The 24,736-nt window shown below is 37.4% G+C and overlaps 1 protein-coding gene across 3 annotated transcripts in view; it reads right to left on the reverse strand.

The window, feature by feature from the left end:
* ATP8A1 (ATPase phospholipid transporting 8A1) overlaps positions 1–24,736 on the reverse strand; it is a 68,737-nt gene that overhangs the window by 13,265 nt on the left and 30,736 nt on the right. For 2 of the 3 annotated variants that reach the window (XM_081958947.1, XM_081958946.1), the window contains exons 14-33: positions 22,828–22,916; positions 21,330–21,374; positions 20,556–20,628; positions 19,439–19,544; positions 16,753–16,835; positions 16,576–16,625; positions 16,429–16,498; positions 13,821–13,905; positions 12,881–13,020; positions 12,158–12,296; positions 11,095–11,159; positions 8,994–9,166; positions 7,930–8,113; positions 7,718–7,828; positions 4,981–5,055; positions 4,759–4,881; positions 2,591–2,669; positions 1,242–1,303; positions 453–509; positions 165–272 (exon numbers count right to left, since the gene is read on the reverse strand). In XM_081958947.1, coding sequence (XP_081815073.1) covers positions 165–272; positions 453–509; positions 1,242–1,303; positions 2,591–2,669; positions 4,759–4,881; positions 4,981–5,055; positions 7,718–7,828; positions 7,930–8,113; positions 8,994–9,166; positions 11,095–11,159; positions 12,158–12,296; positions 12,881–13,020; positions 13,821–13,905; positions 16,429–16,498; positions 16,576–16,625; positions 16,753–16,835; positions 19,439–19,544; positions 20,556–20,628; positions 21,330–21,374; positions 22,828–22,916 — 1,917 coding nt within the window. The remainder of the gene's footprint in view (positions 1–164; positions 273–452; positions 510–1,241; positions 1,304–2,590; positions 2,670–4,758; positions 4,882–4,980; positions 5,056–7,717; positions 7,829–7,929; positions 8,114–8,993; positions 9,167–11,094; positions 11,160–12,157; positions 12,297–12,880; positions 13,021–13,820; positions 13,906–16,428; positions 16,499–16,575; positions 16,626–16,752; positions 16,836–19,438; positions 19,545–20,555; positions 20,629–21,329; positions 21,375–22,827; positions 22,917–24,736) is intronic. The other variant, XM_081958948.1, reaches the window with a different exon arrangement.

Genomic DNA, 24,736 nt, shown 5'->3' on the forward strand with positions numbered 1-24,736 from the left:
CTGCTTAAATGCTTTTCTAACTTTTTTTTTTTAATGCTAGCATGTCAAAAACTACCATGTCCAGCAGAATTCCTAAACTGTTGAAAAGATGACTACGTTTTAAATCATCTCCTGGCTTGAAAGAAAAATTGTAACACATGTTTGTTAATTAAAAGAAATATTACCTCCCCTGACATGTCCGGTGCCATAGGAATTACTGGCCATAAAGAGGAGTAGACGGCAAAAAATACTATCCAGAGCACAATACTGCCCCAAATAGCTATATGACTAAACTGGAAAAAAGAGAAAGAAACTCAGTTAATAAATGAATATTTTTAAAGCTGTATCTTTGTAAATCTGAATAAACAAACAAACAAACAAAATGCCACCAGTAATTAAAAGTGTCGTGCATTGCCTCCATAGAAATGAACTACTATCACTTATTGCGCTATAATATTTTAAAGACATCTTACCAAAGTCCAATATGAAGTCTCCAATCCAGCTTTTAAGCACACAGTTATGACCACAAACTAAAAAAAGAAAAAGGAGACATTATTTTTCCTGATCAGATGAAGTTGAACTCAGATTGAAATATGTGATTTCAAAACCAAAGAAATGTTTAACATTCTAACATCTGTATACACACTAAGAAATTGTTAACTTGCTTCTGCGTTTTCCTTCAGATACGGATGGAGTGCAAACAAGTTACTTATATTCTACAGCTTATGAGTGAGTGAGTGAGTGTGCATTTTCTGTGTGTGCACATTTGCAAATGACGCCTGACTAAAACATTGAAAACACACACATGTCATCTGGGGCAGAACACCCAGAGGTATTGATTATGGAAAAAGAAATCAATGATTACAATCAATAGTGGACTGAAAGTAGATGATCAACAGAGGACTGATGTTATATAAAAAACAACACCAACTCATTTGGCTTTCACGGTAGCTAGCAAAAGCAATAGCAGCTAGATTTGTTTACCGCTTCATAGTGCCTTACAGCAGTGGCCCCCAACTTCTTGGCCACCACAGGACGGTGTGTGTGTGTGTGGTTTTGCACACTATCTAGAACATGCAAAAGGATGGAAGGCTGAGTCAACCTTGAAGATTGAACTCCTGGCAGTGGGCAGAGTTAGCCTGCCATGCTACATTCTAACCACTGTGCCACCAGGGCTCTTAAGCTGCTTAAGTAGAACTCAGTGAAGTCAACTGCTGTTTCTGGTTTAAGATCTGAGCTGGATTAAAATGAGTAAAACTTACTGTATATACTGCATTTCCCAAAAGCAAGTAGTCTGAAGTTTTACCACTGGCAAACACAGTGTCTATAAAATAATAACAATTTATTTGCTTTTGTTAGATTTAGATGGCTGCCAAGTTGCCAAACAATTCTTGCCTACAAGCATCTCAATTACTGATACTTTAAGAAAGAAAAAAAGGGCAGTTACTATAAATGAATAAACCATCAGCGATATTTATATGTAAGCAACGCATTCTATGTACACCACACGTTTGTATAATAGGGCAAAAACTGAAGAGGGAAATCTAGAGTTAAGAGAAAAAAAAATCAGGCATTCTCAAGTTTGGCAACATTAGGATGAGTGCCCTTCAACCTTCAGAATTCCTCAGCCGGCATGTTCCTTCAAGAGGTACCTATTCATTAGAGCTGCAGTCGAAGTAATTTGCGAAGAGATTAAAAACTTCAACTGTTAATCAAAAATTATTTAATTAGGTGTTAGCTAAAGTTGTAGTTAAGGAGAAAGAACAGGTGTCTACAGGTCCTTGAATTATGACCAAAATTGAGCCCAACAATTATCTTGCTAAGTGAGACATATGTTAAGTGACGGGTCCTTGAATTATGACCAAAATTGAGCCCAACAATTATCTTGCTAAGTGAGACATTTGTTAAGTGACGGGTTCTTGAATTATGACCAAAATTGAGCCCAACAATTATCTTGCTAAGTGAGACATTTGTTAAGTGACTTTGCTCTATTTTACGACCTTTCTTGCTACAGTTGTCCAGTGAATCACTGCGGTTGTTAAGTTAGCAACACAGTTGTTAAATGAATCCGGCTTTTCCACTGACTTAGTTTGTCAGAAAGTCGCAAAAGGGGATCATGCGACTCTGAGGCACTGCACACGTCATAAATATGAGTCAGTTGCCAAGCATCTGAATTTTAACCACGTGGCCACGGAGATGCTGCAAGAATCATAAGTGTGAAAAACAGTCCCATTTTTTCAGTGCTGTTGTTACTTCGAACAGTCACTAAACGAACTGTTGTAAGTCGAGATACAGAGGTTGCTTGCCAATCATGAATAGTTCTATGCATTTGCATTCGGGGAAAAAACAAGCTATTTCATATGTACATCTGCAACCACCAGATGATCATTTATGGATTCAATTTCACATTTGATTTTCTTTTGTCAGCTTTTGGAAATATAATCTTCCCAGCTATACAGTATATATGCATATTCAGATTATAACTCCGACTGATTATTTGGATTGCTCCGTCTGGCTAATGAATGGCTGTGTGAGTTTGTTAAACAAACAAATAAATATGTACATGCCTAGTGTGAATGTGGTCTTTTTATTTTTTTAAATATTTACTTACCATTCTGGATGGCTTTTAGTGGAAACCAAAATAGAATTACTGAATGAAAGAGGCCATTTAAACAATGGATCCAGAAAACCTAAGCGAAAACAAACATTCATGACAGTCATTGTGGTAAACTTGAGGTAACTATGAATTTTAACTTTTTATACACATATATTAAATATATAATATATAAAACATTATATATATATATATATATATATATGTATGTATGTATGTATGTATGTATGTATGTATGTATGTATATGTATGTATATAAAGCAGTTTAATTATGCACATGAAGCATTTTTATTTATACATTTTTCCTGATTAACATGTAATAAATAAAGATTATAAGGCAATTATATCAAAGAAATACAAGAAATCTATGTGTTTTTATGTATTTAGGTATGGACAAAGTCAAGAATAAGTACAAAAAAAACTCCTTTCACTATTTCTATAAAAGGAAAGTTGTTTTGTAGTAACATATGACATGCTTTTACAAATCACAATCTTCATTGTGCTAAAGAGAAACGTATTAATCGCTTGAAATTGTTCAAACAACAGAATTATGTTCTCTGCCTCAAAAAATTTTCTACCCTGCCTGTAACATCTTTGTAATATTATCTAGCTGGTTAAGGTTGTACAATCCAATTTATGCCACAATACTTTGCATATTTGAACTTTTGTGTTACTCATTAACCTTTGTCTCTCCTTGCTGTGTCATTGACAAAAGAATATTATTTGAGAAAAAGCTGAGGTGGGGGGCAAGAAAATTAGGAGCATTTTTTCATTTTTATGGTGAATACTCATTGTCCCACGTTAATCCTTTAACCTCTCTTCACCCTGAACTCTGACCCTTTTGATCGCAATGAATCTGTGCACCATCATTTAGGGCAATGAAAATTCTACCAAACCAAACATATCTGTCTTTACAGACTATTTGAAATTGTAAAACCTGTTAAGAATTAAAAACAATAAAAGGTACAAGCTAGATCAGTTTCTAAAATACAAAATATAATTAAAATATTTACAACTGAGTGGTTCATGGGATTTGACCACATTCATAATTGTGCAAAACGAAACTAAACAAGACACTACAAAAATAATAGCTTCATTTGCATTCACTGAACTTTTTCAAAAATAATTATAGGTGTTAACAAGACAATGCGGAAATTGTGGCAGAAAGCTTACATTGGTAAATTGCTGAATTTCTTTTTGATCTATCAGGCCTATACAATTACTTATACTGTAATTTGTTTAACAAAAGAGGAATGTAAAGGAAAAAATGTAGGAAGCATTTATTTTAAGAAACTCATAGAATCTGAGCTAATTAGTTTTAAAGTGCTATAAATGAGTGGTATTGAAATAAAAAATAAAACATCAGCCACCTTAATTTAAAACATGACCTGTATAATTATTCTGTTAATTAATTTAATGTCAATTAAATTGGTGTTAATAAAAATCACCAACACTAGTCCTTTTTTAAGTTCTTTCTATATGTATTTCTTTTAAGTTTACTTACACCTAATGAAGGGAATTATGTACAGAAAAAACAACATAAACAATGTGAATGAAGGCCAACATCAGCTAAAGAACCAGCACCTGAGATGTCACTTAATAAATACTGAGGTGAATACTTAATTTAATTTGCAAAATATACACTCTCAGATTCATATTATAGTTATCCTTAAAACTCTAAATCATTTGGAAATTGTGCATCTATTATCCATACTGGATTTTTAAAAGTTTTTAAAGAACCAAGATAAATAATTTGAAAATTATTTATTATTATTTATTTACTCGTAATATGAAAAATTCACTGTTTGCATGAGCCCAAAAAACATCTCAACCAACAAGCAAAAACAAGAAGCACTTCCATACACATGAATGATTTGTGTGTTTGCTGAAGGTCTTTTCTGCTACTTTTTACCACATTAAATCCTCCTCTGAAAATTTTATGCATATTCATGAACAGCTTTTCTCTAGAAAACTAGCTAGCTCAAAATACCCCCCCCCCCCAACCCCCCCGAAGATAGACAGGATTTGATTTTATTGTAACTGGAAGCTTACTGGATATAGGAGACCATCATCATCAAATTTATATGTAAACGATTTTAAGCACGTTGTCGTAAAATAGAATCAAACAGGTGTACATGCAATAATTACAAATTATTTCCAGTTACCTTTGAATTGAAATCCAGAGCGTTTTGGGATGTCTTGTATAATTCAGGGTATTTTAGCATATTTTCTTTCTGGCAGGATCTCTCAAATATTCCGAGCGTCAATGGAGGCATAGCCGTAAACATCTAATGCGCAAACCACATACAATAACAAAAACGTGTAATGAACATTCAAATATATTCTAACATTTAGCATTGTCAAAGAAACTAATTATAAAAACTTACCACATTATAAAGTCCTATGCACCATCTTTCAAACAGTATCTGTCCAGAAAATCCATTAACAAATGCAAACCATATCTGAAGAATAGAGTTTTAAACATAGTATCAGTTTTATGGATTCAGGGCATCTTTTCTTGAATCAATAATCTTTTAAAAATGGGGGAAATTTTAATGGCAGAAAAGATAATAAATATGTGAAGAGTCTTCAGCCTATAATTAAAAAAATTGCTTTCCATCAATTCTGATTAAGGTCACACCCTTCATGATAGCTGTCTCCGAGACAATGTTTTACATAGATTATTTTAGTTCCACATTATCTTTGGGCATGATTCCATCTGAATATTTTATATAATTTGAACCACCATATATCTTCTTGATTAAATCATTTACAATTAATATTTTTTCCAACTGTACTTCCAACCTGAAGGATTGGAATCACTAATATTTGCTAACAACTAAGTTCATAACAGCAACAATATAAACTTTCAGTCACAGAAAAGTTAATGATGAAGAATGATATCTATTTATAAACTCTTATTAGGTAACATAGCACCTAATTCCTTTGTTTCTTAAGAGTACATTTCCATCCTTATAGATGTTAAATCAACAGATTAATTCTAATTACTAATGGATAATAAGAAGAATCCCAAAACATTATTTTAATTTAATGCATTTCTCAGCTAGATTGTTACAAGTGTTTCATACCTGAAGGTACACAATTGAATGTGCAAAACACTCATCAACTGAGTATTTTCAAAATTTCTATGTAAATTAAATTAGCTGCTTATGATTAATGTTTTGATAACTATGAAACATTACAATGCATAAGGCTATGTTTTAACAAGGCTGCATTTTCTGGATTTTTTAAAAAAGCGTAACAGGGATTCCGTAGACACAACAAAATAATACTGAGCTGACATTTGAAATATAAATTATAGGGTTTGGTTTCAACTACTGAATTCTAAACAGATCATTAACTGATAGCTAATAATTAGAGGGAAAGAAGAGGAGAACCCGAAAGCAACCTCTCACATAGTAATTAACATAAAGAAAATTGTTAGAATTTAATAGATATCGGGAAGCATTTAGTTCATTTTAATCCAACGCATACAAACCTGTCCCAGCTGCTAGAGTTCTACATTATGGCTGTTAATGTCAGCCGTAGCAGCAAAACAACACGTCTAATCACTTAATTTTTTATCAGGGACTTAAAGAACTCATACTTCATAAACATACTTCACAAGATATAAAACATTTAAGCAAAATACAAAATATATACTATGCATACACGAATCCTGAAATTTAAGCAATTAGTTCAGCATTTCAGGTAATTTAACATTTTTTACTCTAGTGTTGTTTTGTAGTAGAATTTTGCAATTTAACGGAAATATAAAGTGTAACTAAATGCCACTTATTTGAGCTAAATATTGGTCAAGATGTTTTTCAAAGTTCCAAGAGGAAAAAAAGAGAGAGTTGGGGCAGAAATAAACAGCTACGCAGATTTTCCTAGGTTCCAAGGATTGTAACGGGACGTCTAAGATCCTCCTCCATCAGTTGCCTGCTCCCACGCTTGAACAATGACATGAGGCTCAGGATAGGTAGTTGTCCTTGCAAGACATGCATATTCTGTCCATTCATTTATTCATTTGGTGTTGACATAAGCTATTAACCACTGCATGAGCTGCAAAAGTTGAATGTAGGTTAAGTGATTGGCAGATCACTTCGAGGTACGTTCGAAACCTTTCAGGGACTTTCAACGTTTTCCATCTCAGAAGCAAAAGGCGCTAAAAGGTTAGAATTCTCAGATGGAGACAATAATAGTTACTAAGCTACTGATGTCCTGATGCTTAATTAAACTAAGATTGTCTGAAGTTTCAGTCACCCACTGATTTATATTAATCGGAAAAACAGAACATAAAATCCAAACCCAAAAAAAAAAAAAAGAGAGAAATTTTGCGGGCAGCTTTGTTAACTCTGGAGCCACAAAAAATACCGATGTATTAAGCAATGTATTTCCTAGTAAAAGCTTTCAAGGGAAAGAGGGATGACACTCAGTCTAAGTTAAATATCTGCCACTGCAAAATGTTTTAGCCAATAACGTATCCTTAACAGGGATATCAGAAGTGGGATAAAAATCACAAAAGGAAGGGAGGAATTTCTAGAAATGGAGAGGTAGCTACTGCAAAAGAAGGTTCCATGGATGACTGAAAATATGTTGATTTCATGTTTTCAGTTAATATGTTATCTTCAGGATTTTGTGATTCTTGGTCCTTGAGTTAGAGGAGAAATTCAAAAGATGTTGAACAAAACTTAAGACTGTATATCTCTCAGCAATCCAGAAAATAGGAATTGATTGCAATTTATCAACGTATAGTGGTGATTTGTTTTAAGTCACTGAAACAAGTGAGAAGCACATACCCTAAAATATAGTAACATAAAGAGGTTTTAAGCGATTTAAATATTTTAAGGCGTATGTTTCTTAATAATTCTTGCTGAAATAACAGCAAAAACATCTTTATGGTTATATTTATTCCCTGGCTTTGCTTTAGTTCATATTAATGCATTATCATGCAGCCACCAAACCTAAAGGATGCCGATTTCTCTTTGCATTGTGTTTCATAAATCAAAATAGGAAGGAATGTTTGAAATGGATAAAACCATACCTTTCAGTTAAGATTTCCGGGGGGGGGGGGGATTGTGAGATGTGGTTCCCCCCCCCCCCATGTAAGCCCATTCTTACCTCAATAATATAAAGGACAATGTTCTTGTAGAAGCAATACAAAATGCATTTAGCAATTCTACTGTAATTCCAGGCACCATGGACCAGAAGTAAGTTCTTCAAGTACTTGAACTACAAATAAAGAAAAAAAGACATGCAGGGTTTAAGCCTTTGATGTTTACAATCACATATTGACAATGCTTTAATATTCTTGACCAGTGGAAGGACCTTACCTGAGCTATTGAATAATCTGAAGAATTAGCAGCTTGGAGGCCTTCGTTTCCACTAATGCCAATGCCTACATGTGCCGTTTGTATCATGCTGACATCATTCGCTCCATCCCCAATGGCCAACGTCACGACCTTTACCTGTTTTTTAACCATTCCTACAATATCAGATTTCTGCAGAGGCGAAACTCTAGAAAAAAAAAAGGAAAAAAACCTGATATTGTTATTAAACTTAAATAATGGTCATTAGGAAATAGATTACTGTCGTAATTTCAAATGGTCACTAAACAAAAGTTAGCAATTTGAGGACCACCTGGATAAGGGTATCAATCCAGATGGAGAAGGCGAAGGACTGTGGTTCTTTGCCAGCTAGGTACATACTGAACAAAAATCAATGCTAATACTAATTAAAATACTTTTTGTTTTAGAGATAGCAGCCTAACACTAATATAGCTGGTTGCCACCTTTAAAGCCCTTACTGGCTTGGGACCAGGTGATCTGAGGGACTGTCTCTTGCTGGTCATATCTACCTGACCCACCAGAACGGGGAGGCAGGAATGCTGCAGGACCCATCCTCGAGGGAGATACACCTGGTGGGACCTAGAAGAAGGGCCTTCTCCATGGTGACTCCCTCTCTCTGGAACATCACTCCCTCCCCTCGAGATTAGAACGGCCCCCACTCTGATACTCTTCTGGAAGGCGCCGAAACCTGGTTCTGCCAGCGGGCCTGGGGAACACAGAGCGAGATGGAGCCCATTAAATGGCTCGTGTGAGGTGCTGCTGCCGGGGGTTGTGATTTCATTATATTAATTTATTATATGACTGTTCTTTTATTAGTTTTATTGTTTTTATATGAGGTTTTATATTCTGTAAGCCGCCTTGAATCACTATATGTGAATAGGCAGCAATATACATTCCCCAAATAGATAAATAAATAAAATAAAACATTAGGTAGTTCCCATAAGGGTTGATAACTTTACTGTAAATTCAACTGGAACCAAAAGTATTTTGGAGGAATGCTGTCTAAAATTGTTTGAGCAAAGGAAAAGAAGAAAGATTGATTGACTTACCTGCAACAAATGACGGCTTTGCAGGACAGAGCCAAATCCAAGAAATACTGCCTGACACCAAACGTCAAAGCGTATTTTAATGTTTTGCCGTCAATGATTAGTGCAAAATCATTTTCCTTCCTCAAAGCGTCACCCAGAGTGCTGCAGTGATGGGTTAAGGTCTCTCTTGTTGCCTGTAAAATACCACAATAAGGACACACACATCACCTCTGTTGTTCCTAGGGTTCTGTTTATTTTATTCTGAGCGACTTTATTTAACATACATTATCAAGGGAGTTAAAAACACAATTAAAGTGACTAAGAAAAAAAAATAGGTACAAAATTCAACAGCAGCAGGATGAATCTTGATATATGCTTGCACAACCAGGTTCCTATTTAATTGGGTTTGGGATATCTCAATGTCATATACTGCATTTGTTGGGAAATGTGAATCCTTTTAATCGCTTTTTATACACTGAACATAAATGTAATACTGCCGTATGCTAAAATTCTATCTATATTTGCTTCCTCAGAAATAAACTCTCTTATTATTTTTGTCAACGAAACTCTGCAACCCAGTTGTGTCTTTTAGTGGATAATTTAAAGCCAATTGAGAGGCTTTGCTAGGGGATTAAATCCATTTAACTACATGAGGCTAGTCGTTAATCCACCTCTCTCTTTTTTTCCTGGTAAACTTTAATAAGCAAACTTGCAAGATACATTATGGATGCATTTTGCATTTTCCTCCAAAAAGAAACAGACTACTGTAGCTGAAGCCTTTTTAAAATCAGTACTACTGTGTTTCCCCGAAAATAAGATAGGGTCTTATTTTCTTTTTGCCCCCTGAAAGAAGCGCTTGGCCTTATTTTCGGGGAGGTCTTATTATTTTTGAGGTGCAAGAGACCCCTTAACCTTGGCACGCAGCCAACAGATCAGCTGATCCAGAGAGGGCAGGAAGTTGTGTCTCTGTTTTTGGCACATTCTTGCCAGCCCTAGTATTGCTGGGCCTGCTGCTTTTTTTGTAGCTGCCACTAAGAGGAGGGGCGCAGCAGCTAGGGTTTGTGGTAGCGGCCTCCGTGAGGACGTTCCGCGTGGATGGCAGGTGCATGTGGGGTGGTGGTGGGGCATGTTTGCCCCTCCTCCCCAGGAAATGGCATGGACCGGCTGTGCATGCGTTTAAATATTTTAGGGGAGGGCTTATTTTCGGGTTATCCTTCTCAAGAACTTCAGTATCTATTCTAATGGCTATGATAGGATTTGTTGAGAATGTATCTCTCTTCAAATTGAGACATTCCGGTAAAATGCAATCATTTTTGGAGCTACGAGGGAAACTCTCTTGATGCAACGAGGCTGACATAATGTCATTTCACTTTCATAGCTCGTAAGTAGCGTAGGTGATATAGAAAACAATGTTTTTGCAGCCAAGAAAGTTCCCATCATTATAAATCTTCCAAGTTCTCTTTTTAAATAACCAAACAGAGATACAGAACATGTAGTGAAAACAGGGCACCACAAAGGCTAGCGTTTAAAAAAATAATTTTCACTGCATGTTTTCTATATTTTGAGATCAGAAGTGTACAGTCTGCTTTGTTTAACTAACATCCGTGATGTTCTTCAAACCTATTTGCTTACTGTTAGGCTAAGGTATTCAACCCAGATTCTTTCTCTACATACCCTCTCTAGCAGATTAGCAAGTCTCAAGAGTTTTAAGATTTTCTAAGTCTGCAGGTGCATGCCCGTGTGTGCAGGAGAGAATGAGAAAGAGTCAGCATGCCCATCTGTGCAATTGGGAGGGGAGTTTTACCTCTTAAAAGCAATATTTCTATTTTTAAAAGAAATAGTGGCTTGCACTGTGAGCAAAGCTCCATTTCAAAATAGAATGTCCTGCAGGAATGATTTTTGTGATTTTTTTTCTTTTATGACAAAATTTAGCCCCACACTAGCTTCATACCAACATTTTCTAAAGCATAACTGTTGGAAAAATATTTAGATCAAAGAAGGAAAATGCCTAGAGGTTATATGCTTCCTTTAATCATAGCATAAATAATTAATCCATATTTATTTTTTTAAACTAGCCTATACTCGGTACATAGACTGTGACACAAATTTAGACTATACTTACATCAAGGGAGCCTTCATTTATAACAATCAGCCCCATGTTCTTTTTCAAGAGTTTACATGAATGTCCTATTAGGGGGAAAAAAGTACGCGATTGTGTTTGGATTTTTAAAAGTTGTAATTACACATACATAAAGATATAAACATGATTCCTAACACTGAGATATTAAAATGCAAGAATATTGTGGCCTGAATAAAATAACTGGCATTAAAATACTATATGGAGGTTTGGTGGGAAATTCAAGGCCACTTGAAGGAATGTATATTTAAAGAGAACACTAGAAAGTTGAGAATTCTATTTGATTTCGAATAAACAAAGTACACAAAAAATAACATGCTGTGTTTTGCTTTTATAGAATACACTCAGCCAACATTCACTATCTTTATTTGAAAAAAATATGTTAAACTATAGGATATTCTCTTTTAAGAGGGGAAGTTGAATCAGAAGATGAAGTCAATGAGATTAGAATCAGGGGTAATTTATTGTTTCTGGGACCATAAATAAATACAATTGTGTATAGAACCCTCCTCAATGCACTATTTTGTGTAACCATAATCTCTTTCTATATTAATTAGAGTTAGATTAAGTTCAGATTGCCTTTGTAAGGTCACAGAATTGCTGGATTAGGGAAAATTCTAAAGGATTTGCAAAATTTCTCATGCTAATAAAAATGCCAATATTCTTTATGTGACATCCATTTGACCTTGAGTTATTGAACAGAAGTATGCTACGCAGCTATCAGAGTATTTTAGGCAAAAACCAGAAACTTGCTAAAAGTTTTCTAGAGCATGTGGTAATGATCACTTGGTAGAAGCTGTCACCCGTTGCTTAATTAAAAGTATTTTAATTAAAGTACGGTGTGTATGTGGGTATACATTAAATATATGCATACATACATGGCTTCAAAATCTAAGGGACTTGTTTGGACAAAACTCAGCAGCTTTGTTCGTGTGGCTGTTGATAAAAATAGGATGGCCAATATGATTGCCAACGTCCGATGATAGATATGGCACAACAAGAAGAAGATGCATACATTTAAGTTTACCAACTCAATTTAACGTATTACCAATGTTAATAGCTGTCTCTTGCTTGTCTCCAGTAAGAATCCAAATTTTGATATCTGCTTTCATGAGTGTTTCGATGGTTTCAGGCACTTCATCTTGTAGCTTATCTTCTATGGCTGTAGCTCCAAGTAACTGGAGATTCTTTAGAAAAAACACAAGAGAATTAACTTCCTTTTCTTAAAGCAAGCAAGAAATATAATTTAGATTCAGGACCTGGTATTTTAGCAAAAACACCTTAAACGAAGGCACTTACTACTAGAAAATTCTTAGTATTACAGTGAAGTGGCTATTCCACCTTTCACTTCTTAACAAAGTCTTTTTCTTGCAAGAAATATAAAATTTCATAAGAAAAAAATTCAAATGAGCTCCAAACAATCGCTCCTTGTGACAATGACACAAGACAGTCTTCTCTGGTGGATATTGAGCAATGAGAGACAACCATCTTGCATGCAACTATGGTTAGTGCCTTTTAAATGACAATTTAAATCCTCAAACTTCCCTTTTTTAATCATGTTTGGAAGTTTCTTGTCAAGTACTTTTAAGGTATTAAGAGACCTTTCGATCGAGAAATCTGAAAACAAGATGTAAACCCCCCCCCCTTTTAAAATATATATATATTCAATCAGTGCTAAGCTACAATGTTCATTTATAATAAAATCTACATAAAATTAATTCAGATCTCAGTAAAATTCATTGCATAAAGTTAAGCAACACGGACCACCTACTTTTTCAATTAGTTCATAACTCTCTTCAAGTTTCAGAGCTCTGTTTTGAATAGAAGTTGTAGCTTTTTGATACACGTTCAGCCACTCCTGATAATCACTCTCTGTAATCTCAGCCACAGCAAAGCAGAGGGTCCTCAGACCTATGAAAACAGCCACATAATGGTCCACAACTATGACTTCTCTATAAGTTTGGAACTTTGGATTCAAGCGGGTTATAGGCAAAAAAAAAAAAGTTCTTTTTTTTTTTAGAAGTTTGCAATCATAATTCTGAAATGGAAATTCTGTCTGAATTTTCTGAATCTTTAAACCAGCAACCAGAACTGCAATACGGGGAGTCCTCAACATACGACAGTTCACTTAATGACCGTTTGAGTCCGTTTAGCTACAACGGCACTGGAAAAAGGGATGTACGGCCGTTTTCCACACTTATCACCTCTGCAACATCCCCGTGGTCACATGATCAAAATTTAGATGAGTGGCTCCTGTTTTAAATGGCTCAAACTGACAATTTCAAAGAGGCAACATCACAGGTCGTATGTGATTCTTTTGCATGTTGACAAAGGACAGTTATTTAAGTATACTTTTAATCTGCACCGTACCAGCTGAAAAAACAGAAGTAAGGTTTTAAAGTAGCAATAGCACTTAGACTTACATGCCGCTTCATAGTACTTACAGTCCCCTCTAAGCAGTTTACAGAGTCAGCCTCAACAATCTGGGTCCTCATTTTACCCACCTTGGAAGGAAGGAAGGTTGAGTCAACCTTGAGCCAGAGAGACTTGGAACTGCTGGCAGCCGGTGATCAGCAGAAGTAGCCTGCAGTTCTGCATTCTAAGCACTGCGCCACCACGGCTCTTTATTGTCAATTATCATCTATTTATATGATTAATACTCAATTATTTATTACTGTGCTGTTATAATTAAACAGTAATACTGTACTCACCTTCAGTAGCAAATAGCTCTAAATGTTTCAAGGTAATTTCTTTGTATTTTGAATTTTCAGCCAGGCGATCATAAATTACCGTGTCCTATAATAACAATAAACAGATTGAACAAAAATCTATTTTGTTGAGCATTAAAAAAAAAAGTAAAAACAAAAGTAGGCCAGAAAATGATGCTCTGTAACAAAAACTCAATTTAATGTATAATATTACAGTTAATTATTTAATTAAAATGCATATCCCATTTTTCATAAAAAAATTCAGCATAAGGAAAGTTCTTTTTAAAAAAATCACCATTATGTAGCAAAAAAACCCTCTGTATTTTTATATTAATGCAAAAACTGATTGAAAACAATACTGTATGTAACAACCCTTTACAATTTTAACCGATTTTGAACTATGAACTGAATGTATAAACGTGCATGCATTAGTTAAATCACTATCATTTTAAAGAGATGTTTATCCGAATGCGGCAGTGTGTATCAAATAAATAAAATTTACATCCAATAATGAAACATATAAAATTGTCTCCCATGTTTTTTGGTTCTGTATTGATGAGGATACAGCACAGAATTCTGAATAATGTATTTTGGACTGTGAATTGAAACTTTAGGCTTTAAATTAAGCATCCCCCCCCCCCCCAATTGAATGCTGCTATTCAAGAGCCTTACGTAATGGAGCAGCACCATCTGGTGGTGTGGGTGGAGTAGTACACCTCATTTTCCACTAGCTTTAAGTTGTGTGTAGGTTTAAAAAAACACCAATTTACCAGTTGTTGCTTTACCAGGCGTTTTCTTAACTTTGAGTATTTTTGCGTTGTAAGTAAATAAGACTTTTATGTTTGATTCCCCCCCCCCTAAAGGAATGGGGGGAAAAACCATGGCCAATGCTTGTGCTCCCTCCTTCCCCTATCTGTTTCCCCATTGGTAGATTTGTCAACCACATACAAGGCAGTTGTGTTTCAAGTGTTGGGGCCTATGTGTGGTGAAGATGCAGTTAGGTACCCGAGCATCTTATCTCTCTTATCCAAAAGAAAAATGAGGCTAGAAAAACAGAAAAAAACCTGGAATCTTTTAGTGATCAGGTTATCTTCTCCTAAATTTTGGGAGATTCCTTAGCACTGTACCCAAGATGAGAATAAATAGGAAGCGTACAAATACTGGAACACAAAACAGAAATAAGAATAAAATGGTTCTAATAATAGAGGCTGAAAAATAGGACATCAACATAATAACAGGACAGGGAAACAGACAGAACAATGGGAGTATGGAAGATAATGGAGGGAAAGATAAGACCTAACCTCAGCCATAGGATAAGAATGGCACAGATTTAGTGACAACTATAGAAATCCAGAAATAAGACAGAAAGTGATGCGGGGGTGGGGTGGGGGAGAGCAATTGGATCTCTTGAATTTTGAGATCCCACCTGACAATTATTACATTGGAGAGCCTGCCACATTATCAATTTTGAGTCCATATAAGGGACAGGAGACAAAGTTTTGGGTGTTTATGTACACTCCGGAGTTAAAAGATAGGATAGCAAGGTAGGTGCCCCTTGGAGCAGCAGTCACCAACTGGTGGTCCGTGAGAAAATCTTGGTGGTCCGCAGAAAAATTATTTGCATTTTTTATATTGCACTAAATCAGGAGTCCTCAAACTACGACCCCTGGGACGGATATGTGCAATGAACGTTTGTGTTGCTACAGAGTGTCTCCTCCTTCGGGGTCTTTTAGGGTGGGTCAGAGGAGGGCAGAAATTCCGACTTGGGGTCTGCTTCAGCCTCCTGGTGGGGGGCTTTGGGCGAAGGCTGGAGGGAAATGCCGCTGGTGTTGAAGAGCCGGAGGGCCTCATTCCAGTGGGATTGCATCATGGCCTCGAACTGGCTGACCATCTCATCCCACTGAGCCTCCATGTGCCGGCTCCTGGCCTTGCACTCCTGCAGGTCTTCCCTCTGCTTGGAAAGCCTATGCTCCTAGTCCTCAGTGAGGTGCTTCTGCTGAGCCTCCTCCTCAGTCAGATCCAATTTGAACTGAGCCAGCTGTTTTGCCAACTCTTTCTCATGGTGGCTGCTTAGCTCCAGCAACTGCTTCCTGTTGGGGCCCTAAGGAGTCTGGCCAGGAAGGTGAGGAGTGGCTGGGGGGAGAGAGTATAGGCTGGTGAGACACCCCTTGATGTGACTGACATCACATTGGCCACACCCACCCAGTAACATGACCCTGGCCATGCCCACCCAGCTGATCATTAGGCAGATCATATTAGTGGTCCGCGGGATTTAAAATTATGAATTTAGTGGCCCTGAGGTCTGAAAGGTTGGGGATTCCTGCCTTGGAGTATATGTGGTCGTAGAGAAAAGTACTGGTGGGTGTAAATCCCAATTGGAAATGAAGCTTGAGGCCTACCAACCTTCACCTGATGGGCACAGTGGTGCCATTACAAAACCTTGGTTCTACTTTTTCGTGTTTACTGGTATGTTTAAAGCATAGAAGAGAGCGGCCTAACTGAACAAGTCATCAACTGTTTATTCCTTCCAATCTTCCTTGAGAAAATATCACTGGCAATCAAATTTCAGAAATTTACATTTGGAAAAAACAAAACAAGAGTGACAACTTACAGCTCCTTTGCAGTAGAGTCTTAATTTCCCAGATGGCGTGCGTACAATCACAGACATTCTTTTTCTAGAACTGGAAGAATTGAAAAACTGTTAACATTTTTAAGGGACTGAGAAAACAAAAGACATTAAAAAGGCCTACGTAATTACCTTGTAAATTCTAACACGTTTAGCAATTCGTATCTTTCTTCTTGACCCAGCTGGGGGGGAAAAAGCAACAACAACAACAAAAAACTTTAAAACTTCAAAGGCCTTTCTGATTTCTCTCTTATTTTTTTTAGCTGAGAAAACAATACCCTTGACAGATTACTAATTTAATCTACTTACAGATTCTATAATGACAGAGTCTGGTGTTCTTCCAGTAAAAACAAAATGGAGTTGCTTAGCGGCTCTGACTAATGCTCCTTCATCTGTAACAAAACACACACTATTATTTCACTGGCAAATCAATAAGAACAATAAACTAAACTGGTGGTTTTGACCATCAGAAATTTGATTTTTCATCTTCATTTTATTCACACGCAATTTCATTTCATTCATATATATTTTCCACTACATTTTTTTCCAAGTTAAAAAGAAACAGATTTCATAATTTAAGAGTGATTCCAAAACAAGACTTCTACCATATAATAGCCTGGTTCATGTAATTTGATTGGGGTGGGAGGGAGATGAAATAGAATTTAAAATTCCGCTTTAGTTTTCTTGCATTGTTGTTATCGCTTCTTCCGTTTTTTTTTTCTTTTCAAAAATATGAGTCAATTAATTGGTTTCGAGAAGCAACACAAGAACTCTCTGGAACCATCGCAATGTCCCTATGTATTTTTATGTTTGTATAGTTAAAATGTGTAGCTAAAAAAAATCCAGCTTTTTCTTATATAGCCTTTTTTTGGGGGGGGGGAGGGAATGATATCCTAGCAATTGGCAGAACCTGGTCAAGCTTAGTTGATCTCACTGTATGGCAGACTTAACAGACATCCCAGGGGTATAGGCTAGACTAGTTAAAAGTTCATTCTTCAAATAAGCTCGACTCCTAGTGATTAAGTAAGCTTGACTCCTAGTGGTAGACTTTAGGAGAAACCCTCTGATACTATCACCTCTTACAATACTAAACAACAAGGTATCAACAGTAGAGACCTTCCCATTTCTAGGTTCTATCATATCTCAAGACTTAAAATGGACACCTAACATCAAAAGCATCATCAAAAAAGCACAACAAAGAATGTTCTTCCTGTGCCAGCTCAGGAAGCTCAAACTGCCCAAGGAGCTGCTGATTCAGTTCCACAGAGGAATGATTGAGTCTGTCATCTCCACCTCTATAACTGTCTGGTTTGGCTCTGCAACTCAACAAGACAGAGACAGACTTCAGAGGATAGTTAGAACTGCAGAAAAAACAATTACTGCCAACCTGCCCTCCATTGAGGACCTGGACACACTGCACGGGTCAAAAAGAGGGCTGTGAAAATATCTACAGACCCCTCGCATCCTGGACATAAATTATTTCAACTACCCTCAAAACGACGCTATAGAGCACTGACCACCGACAACTAGACACAAGAACAGTTTCCCCCCCGAATGCCATTACTCTGCTAAATAAATAATTCAACACTGTCATTCTATTCACTCAGGCTGCATTACTATTACTATTAGTCTTCTCATCGTTCGTATCACCCATCTCTTCCCACTTATAATTGCAGGACTGTAACATTGCTTGTATCCTTATGATTTATATTGATATTGGTTGTTTCCTGATTCTTTATTTGTACTCTTATCATTAAGTGTTGTACCTTAAGATTCTTGATGAATGTATCTTGTCTTTTTATATACACGGAGAGCATATGCACCAAAGACAAATTCCTTGTGTGTCCAATCAAACTTGGCCAATGAATAATTCTATTCTATATATTTGAATGTAGCATTTCCCCCCTTTTTATTAATAATGCTCTTAAACCTATTACGTATTTATTAAATTTATATGCTGCTCATCTTGCGGGCCAAGGCAACATGTAAGCGGCTTATATGACAATAGGAATTTGATTTTCGATAAGATGGTCTCTGGTCGCATCCCATAAAGTAGATTGTAGTAATAACCAGCATTCCAAACTGGGCTCACAAACCCACCAGTAGCCAGAGCAGTGACTGATCAATCAATCAGTCGGTAATGTGCAGGCAGTCCTCAACTTACAACTACAATTGAGCCCAAAATTTATTTTGCTAAATGAAACATTTGTTCAGTGAGTTTTGCCCCATTTTGCGACCTTTCTTGCCACTGTTGTTAAGCGGATCGCTGTAGTTGTTAAGTTAGTAACATGGTGGTGAAATGAATTTGGCTTCTCCCATTGACTTTGCTGGCCCAAAGGTTGTAAAATGTGATCACATGACCCCGGGATACTGCGACTGTCATGAGTGAGTTGCCAAGGGTCTGAATTTTGTTCACATGACCTTGGGGATGCTGTAACGGTCGTAAGTGTGAAAAACGGACATATATCCCTTTTTTCAGTGCTGTTGTAACTTTGAACAGTTGAGGAAACGTCAATGAGTGGAAATCAGAAAGGGAGTGGAAAAGACATATAAAGGTAAGCATAGTGGCTACTTCCTCATCTCTGACCTCCAAGCAAAGATATAATCAGAGACTTTCACACAGACTTTTGAAGATCAAGATCTTCTGTCCAGAGCAGTCTGTTATTCCGATGATCGGTGGTATAAATTATGGGCATGCATTGTTCAACAAAACCGGCACAAATTCATTCTCTTCACGTTACATTGCATGAAGAAATTCTACAAAGCCTATTACAGGCGTGACTTTGTGTGTGGTAAGCCAAAATATCCTTTTAAAGCCCACATTATCCCCAGGATAATGTTCAGCCTACAGTTAGCAATGCATCCTTTTTACAATAAACTCCAGACAAATTCATCCATTCAATGTGAATATATCTTTAAGTATGTAATTGAACGTTAAGGTAGTTCAAACTTTTACATAGTTGAAAGCGATTAAGGGCTGCCGCGTAAGACTTACCTGGAGATGCCGCTTGATAAACTATTCTGTCATCCTCCCTTTCTGGGACAGCTGTGTGACAAATGGCCATCATTGTCAAAAACTCACAAATTATAGGTGCTGTTGGCTGAAAAACAGAAAACAGTAGAATGAATTGTTCTTTTGTCTAGAATTAAAAATCGTACAGTACAAACAGGTGCAAAAATAGCTATGTGAATAAAAACATCTGTTTTTTTAAAAAAATGCTTATTCACCTTGGAAAAACAAGATGGTAGGGGAAATGAAAGAGACAGAAAAGATATGCATTTTGTTTTTTTAAAAAACGAACAAACCCAGGTGCTTATTGAAGGAAAGGGGTAGTGGTAGGAAAAAGGTTACGAGTCAGAACAATGAGTAGTGTTCCATTCCCTTCTTGACTGCAGACCTATTTTTATGCAAATCAAAACTCCACTCACTGATGGTCAAGCCCTTAAGAGGAAATAAATATTGTTAACTCTTCTGATAATCATGATTTTTCCCCCCAGTTTTGATCACTACACTATAAAAACGATGTTGAGACTCTAGAAAGAGTGCAGAGAAGAGCAACAAAGATGATTAGGGGACTGGAGGCTAAAACATACGATGAATGGTTGTAGGAATTGGATATGTCTAATTTAATGAAAAAAAGGACCAGGGGAGACATGATAGCAGTCTTTCAATATTTGAGGGGCTGCCACAGAGAAGAGGGGGTCAACCTCTTCTCCAAAATACCTGAAAGCAGGATAAGAAGCAAAGGATGGAAACTATTCAAGGAGAGAAGCAACCTAGAACTAAGGAGAAATTTCCTAACAGTGAGAACAATTAGACAGTGGAGCTGCTTGTCACCAGAAGTTGTAAATGCTCCAACACTGGAAGTTTTTAAGGAGAGATTGGACAACCATTGGTCTGAAATGCTATAGGGTCTCCTGCTTGAGCAGGGAGTTGGACTAGAAGACCTCCAGCTCTGTTATTCTGTATTTATTTTATTAAGAGTTTTATCCTGCCTTTATTACTTTGTAAGAAACTGGCGAATACACATAATGCCCCTTTCTCCTCCTATTTTATGTTAGTTTTATGTTAGTTATTATTTATTTTGCATCAGCGTATTTCTGCATCTTACATGTTTGTTTTGCAGGTTTTCCAGTAATGATGAGTCGCTAAATGTTTTTTCTTCCCTTGTTTGTGGACTCTGGCTAAAAATAAAAGTGAAAGAAATGAAACAATTACTACATACTGTATATTTATGATTTCAAAAAACCAGCCTCATTAAGTATAAATCATGTAGATTCTGTTTACATCTTTTTTGAAGTAATGGTTACACAAGATTTGTATTTCATTTGTATTTAAGAAGACACATCACATTTTAATTACCATCTGCATACTTATAGTTTGATTAAGTAGTACAACATATTTAACTGAGTTCAACATAAAATGATGATAAATATATAGAATGAAATGAATGAATTAGTTAATTTACCTTTCAAATCATATCAAAATTTCAGCCATGGATTAAAAATCAAGTCAGCCTCTGATAACAAATAATGGTTTCCTAGACATTGAGTTTTGATGAACGTATATGGATATTTTTGATAATGCTGTAAAACTATACTGCAATACTCTAATAATTTTAATATGAATATTTCAAAATCAGGTTATTTATATTTGAGTGAAGTAATGTTTAGTATAGCTTACTCACTCTAAAAAAATGGATGAGCAATAAATTATCTTTGCAATTGATGAGTCAAATCCCACTTCTCAACAGATGAAATGTTTATTTGAAGGTACTGTTTCAGAATTACTTTCTCTATATACCCTCAGTTTCAGTACTGTATGTTAATAATAGCTATAGATCGTTGCGAGTAGAAAGGAAATAGCAACAAAAATTAGTGCTCACCACTCATCCGAAGTACAGCCAAAATCATCTGTCTCAGGAGAGTGGCTGTGTGAAATGTAAAGAAGGCAGAACAACATAGAGAAATAGGTAAGAACGCTAAGAAAGGCTTGAAGCTCGTCAGTGAGAAATTATAGCCAAAAATAATAATAATCACAAATGATCTAGTGACCCATTCATGCCATTGAAACTGTAGGTTTTAAAAAGTGATCCACGTTATTTGGAATCCTATTTAATTAGGGCCCTGGAGTGCACAGCCTGCCTTACATAACTCAAGCATGTAACTCTGGCAACTCCAGACCGGGGGGTGTCCAATCTTGGCCACTTCAAAGCTTGCAGACTTCAACTCCCAGAATTCCTCAGCCAGCAAAGAAAGGGAGGGGGATGGGGGAGGTTTTAAACCTGAGGACAAGGCACAACCAGGTGTAGTGTTATAAGAGAAGTGGAAGCAGGAGCCCAAGAAGTCTGTAGCACTAACATTTTAGGTTCCAATTTATGTTTTGAAAATCCAAGAAATGCAAGTGTGCACATGTTCTTATAGATCAGGGGTGTCCAAACTTGGCAACTTTAAGACTTGTGGACTTCAACTCCCAGAATTCCCCAGCCAGCAGAGCTCTGCTGGCTGGGGAATTCTGGGAGTTGAAGTCCACAAGTCTTAAAGTTGCCAAGTTTGGACACCCCTGTTATAGATGGACTTTGAATACAGCAAATTCTTTCAACTCCCATATCCCGAAGAATTTTAGTACAGGTCATCCTTGACTTACAATCACAATTGAGCCCAAAATTTATGTTGCTAAGTGAGAAATTGGTTAAGTTTTGCCCCATCTTATGACTTTTCTTGCCGTATTTGTTAAGTGAATCATTGCGGTTGTTAACTTAGTAACATGGTTGTTAAGTGAATCTGGCTTCCCTGTTGACTTTGCTTGCCAGAAAGTTGCAAAAGGTGATCACATGACGCTGCAACCGTCATAAATATGAAGCAGTTGTCAAACATCCTAATATAAATCACATGACCATGGGGATACGGCAACAGTCGTAGGGGTGAAAAACAGCCAGAAGTCGCTTTTTTCAGTGCCATTGTAACTTTGAACGGTTACTAAAGAAGTTATTCTAAGTCGAGAACTATCTGTATTCGTATTTTAGTATTCTAATCTTCAGCATCTTTATTTTTAATAATTAACAATCTGACAATCAGCGGCTCACAGGAAAGAGTGCTATAGAGGTTGCTAAATTTTAAGTGAAAAAACATCTGTGTGAAATGTCTGGATTGATCATTTCAACTCCACAGCTAAACAGATGAAGCTGACTTAAGAGTAAAAGGCAGGCCCTGAAATAGTTATGCATCAGAGGCTTTTGATTGTTTTTGAGGCTATTTTAATTTTAACTTAAAAGATCCTCCAAAAGTATTTTAATGACATTGCAAATGTCCAACTCTTAATTTTTTTTAAAAAAAGGTAGCAAGGTAGATGAAATCAAGCAATGACGTAAGAAAAGAACTCACCCGTAAGATATTCCTGCTATAGTACACTTCTTAAATTGCATAACGTTGCACGTCAAGGTACCTGTTTTGTCTGAAAAGATGTATTTGACCTTTAAAAAAAGTAAAAGTAAATGTTCTTAAATACGTTTCACTCAGCATACGTTAATATGATAACATTGTCATAGTAACACAATGTAGTTTCTTAAATTGTTCAACATATTGAAAATGCTAGCCAAAAATTTATGCAAAAACTTTCCAGTATTGGGTAGTTTTAGACAACAGATCCATAAATGGGTCAGCTTAGAATTTAGCACCATTTTTCACAAATTTCACAAATTAGGAGTACTGGGATCTCAAGAAGGATCATTTATTATTATTATTATTTATTCACATTTCTAAACCGCCCCCTCTCCCAAAAAGGGACTCGGGGCGGTGTACAGTCCACAATAAATCACAGATAAAATACAAATATAAATAGGGCTATATATATATGTATGTATGTGGAGGAGGTTAAAATTAAGAGTCCTGTACAGAAGAATAAATAAATATGAGGCTAAAAGCCCTAAAAACAATTAAAACTAAAACATTACCCTTAAAATAACCAGATGAGAATATACTACCAGGAGTTCATAGATGTAACATTTATAATCATGCCAGGCCAGCTAGTCGGAACAGGTGAGTCTTCAATTTTTGACGGAAGGAGCGGAAGTCCGAGGTGGTTCTAATGTCGGGGGGGAGGTCATTCCAGAGGGTTGGGCCCATCACAGAGAAGGCTCTACTCCTCGGCGCCGCCCGCTGGCATTGCCTAGTGGACGGCACTTGGAGAAGGCCCTCTCTGTGAGAGCGGATTGGCCGCAGGGATGTATGTGGGAGGATGCGATCCCGCAAGTAACTAGGTCCTGAGCCATGGAGCGCTTTAAAGATAGTAATCAGGACCTTGAAACGCACCCGAAAAACCACAGGTAGCCAGTGCAGCTCGCGCAGGAGCGGTGTTACGTGGGAGTATCTAGACCTCCCCATGATAACCCGCGCGGCCGCGTTCTGGACTAGCTGCAGTCTCCGGGCGCGTCCCAAGGGAAGCCCCATGTAGAGAGCATTACAGTAATCTAGGCGAGACGTCACCAGCGCATGAGTGACTGTGCGTAGGGCATCCCGGTCCAGTAGGGGGCGCAATTGGTGCACCAGGCGAACCTGGTGGAACGCTCCCCTTGCCACGGCTGCCACATGGTCATCCATTGACAGCCGGGCATCTAGGAGGACGCCCAAATTGCGCGCCCGTTCCACAGGGGGCAGTAGCTCGTCCCCTATGGCCAGTGATGGAGTCAGCTGGCTGAACCGAGGTGCCGGAAGCCACAGCCACTCAGTCTTGGATGGGTTGAGTTTGAGTCTGTTGTCCCCCATCCAGACCCCGACGGCTTCCAAACACCGGGGCATCACTGCGACAGCCTCGTTGGGGTGGTTTGGGGTTGAAATGTACAGCTGCGTATCATCAGTGTACAGATGGTATTGAACCCCAAAACCACGGATGATCTCGCCCAGCGGCTTCACGTATGCATTGACAAGAAGGGGCGAGAGAACCGACCCCTGCGGCACCCCACAAGAGAGTGGCCTCGGGGTCGATCTCTGCCCCCCTGTCAACACATATTGCATCCGGCCGGAGAGGTAAGAGTCGAACCACCGTAACACGGTGCCTCCGACTCCCATCCCCTCCAGCCGGCGCAGAAGGATACCATGGTCGATGGTATCAAAAGCCGCTGAGAGATCTAATAGGACCAGGATAGAGGAACAACCTCTATCTCTGGCCCTCCAGAGATCATCAACCAACGCGACCAAGGCTGTCTCAGTGCTGTGCCCGGGTCGGAAGCCGGACTGGCGTGGGTCTAGATAATCGGATTCATCGAGGTGACGCGGAAACTGCTGCGCCACCACA

The sequence above is a fragment of the Natrix helvetica genome, assembly GCF_964273705.1.
Source record: "Natrix helvetica genome assembly, chromosome: 7".
Taxonomy (NCBI): Eukaryota; Metazoa; Chordata; class Lepidosauria; order Squamata; family Natricidae; genus Natrix; species Natrix helvetica.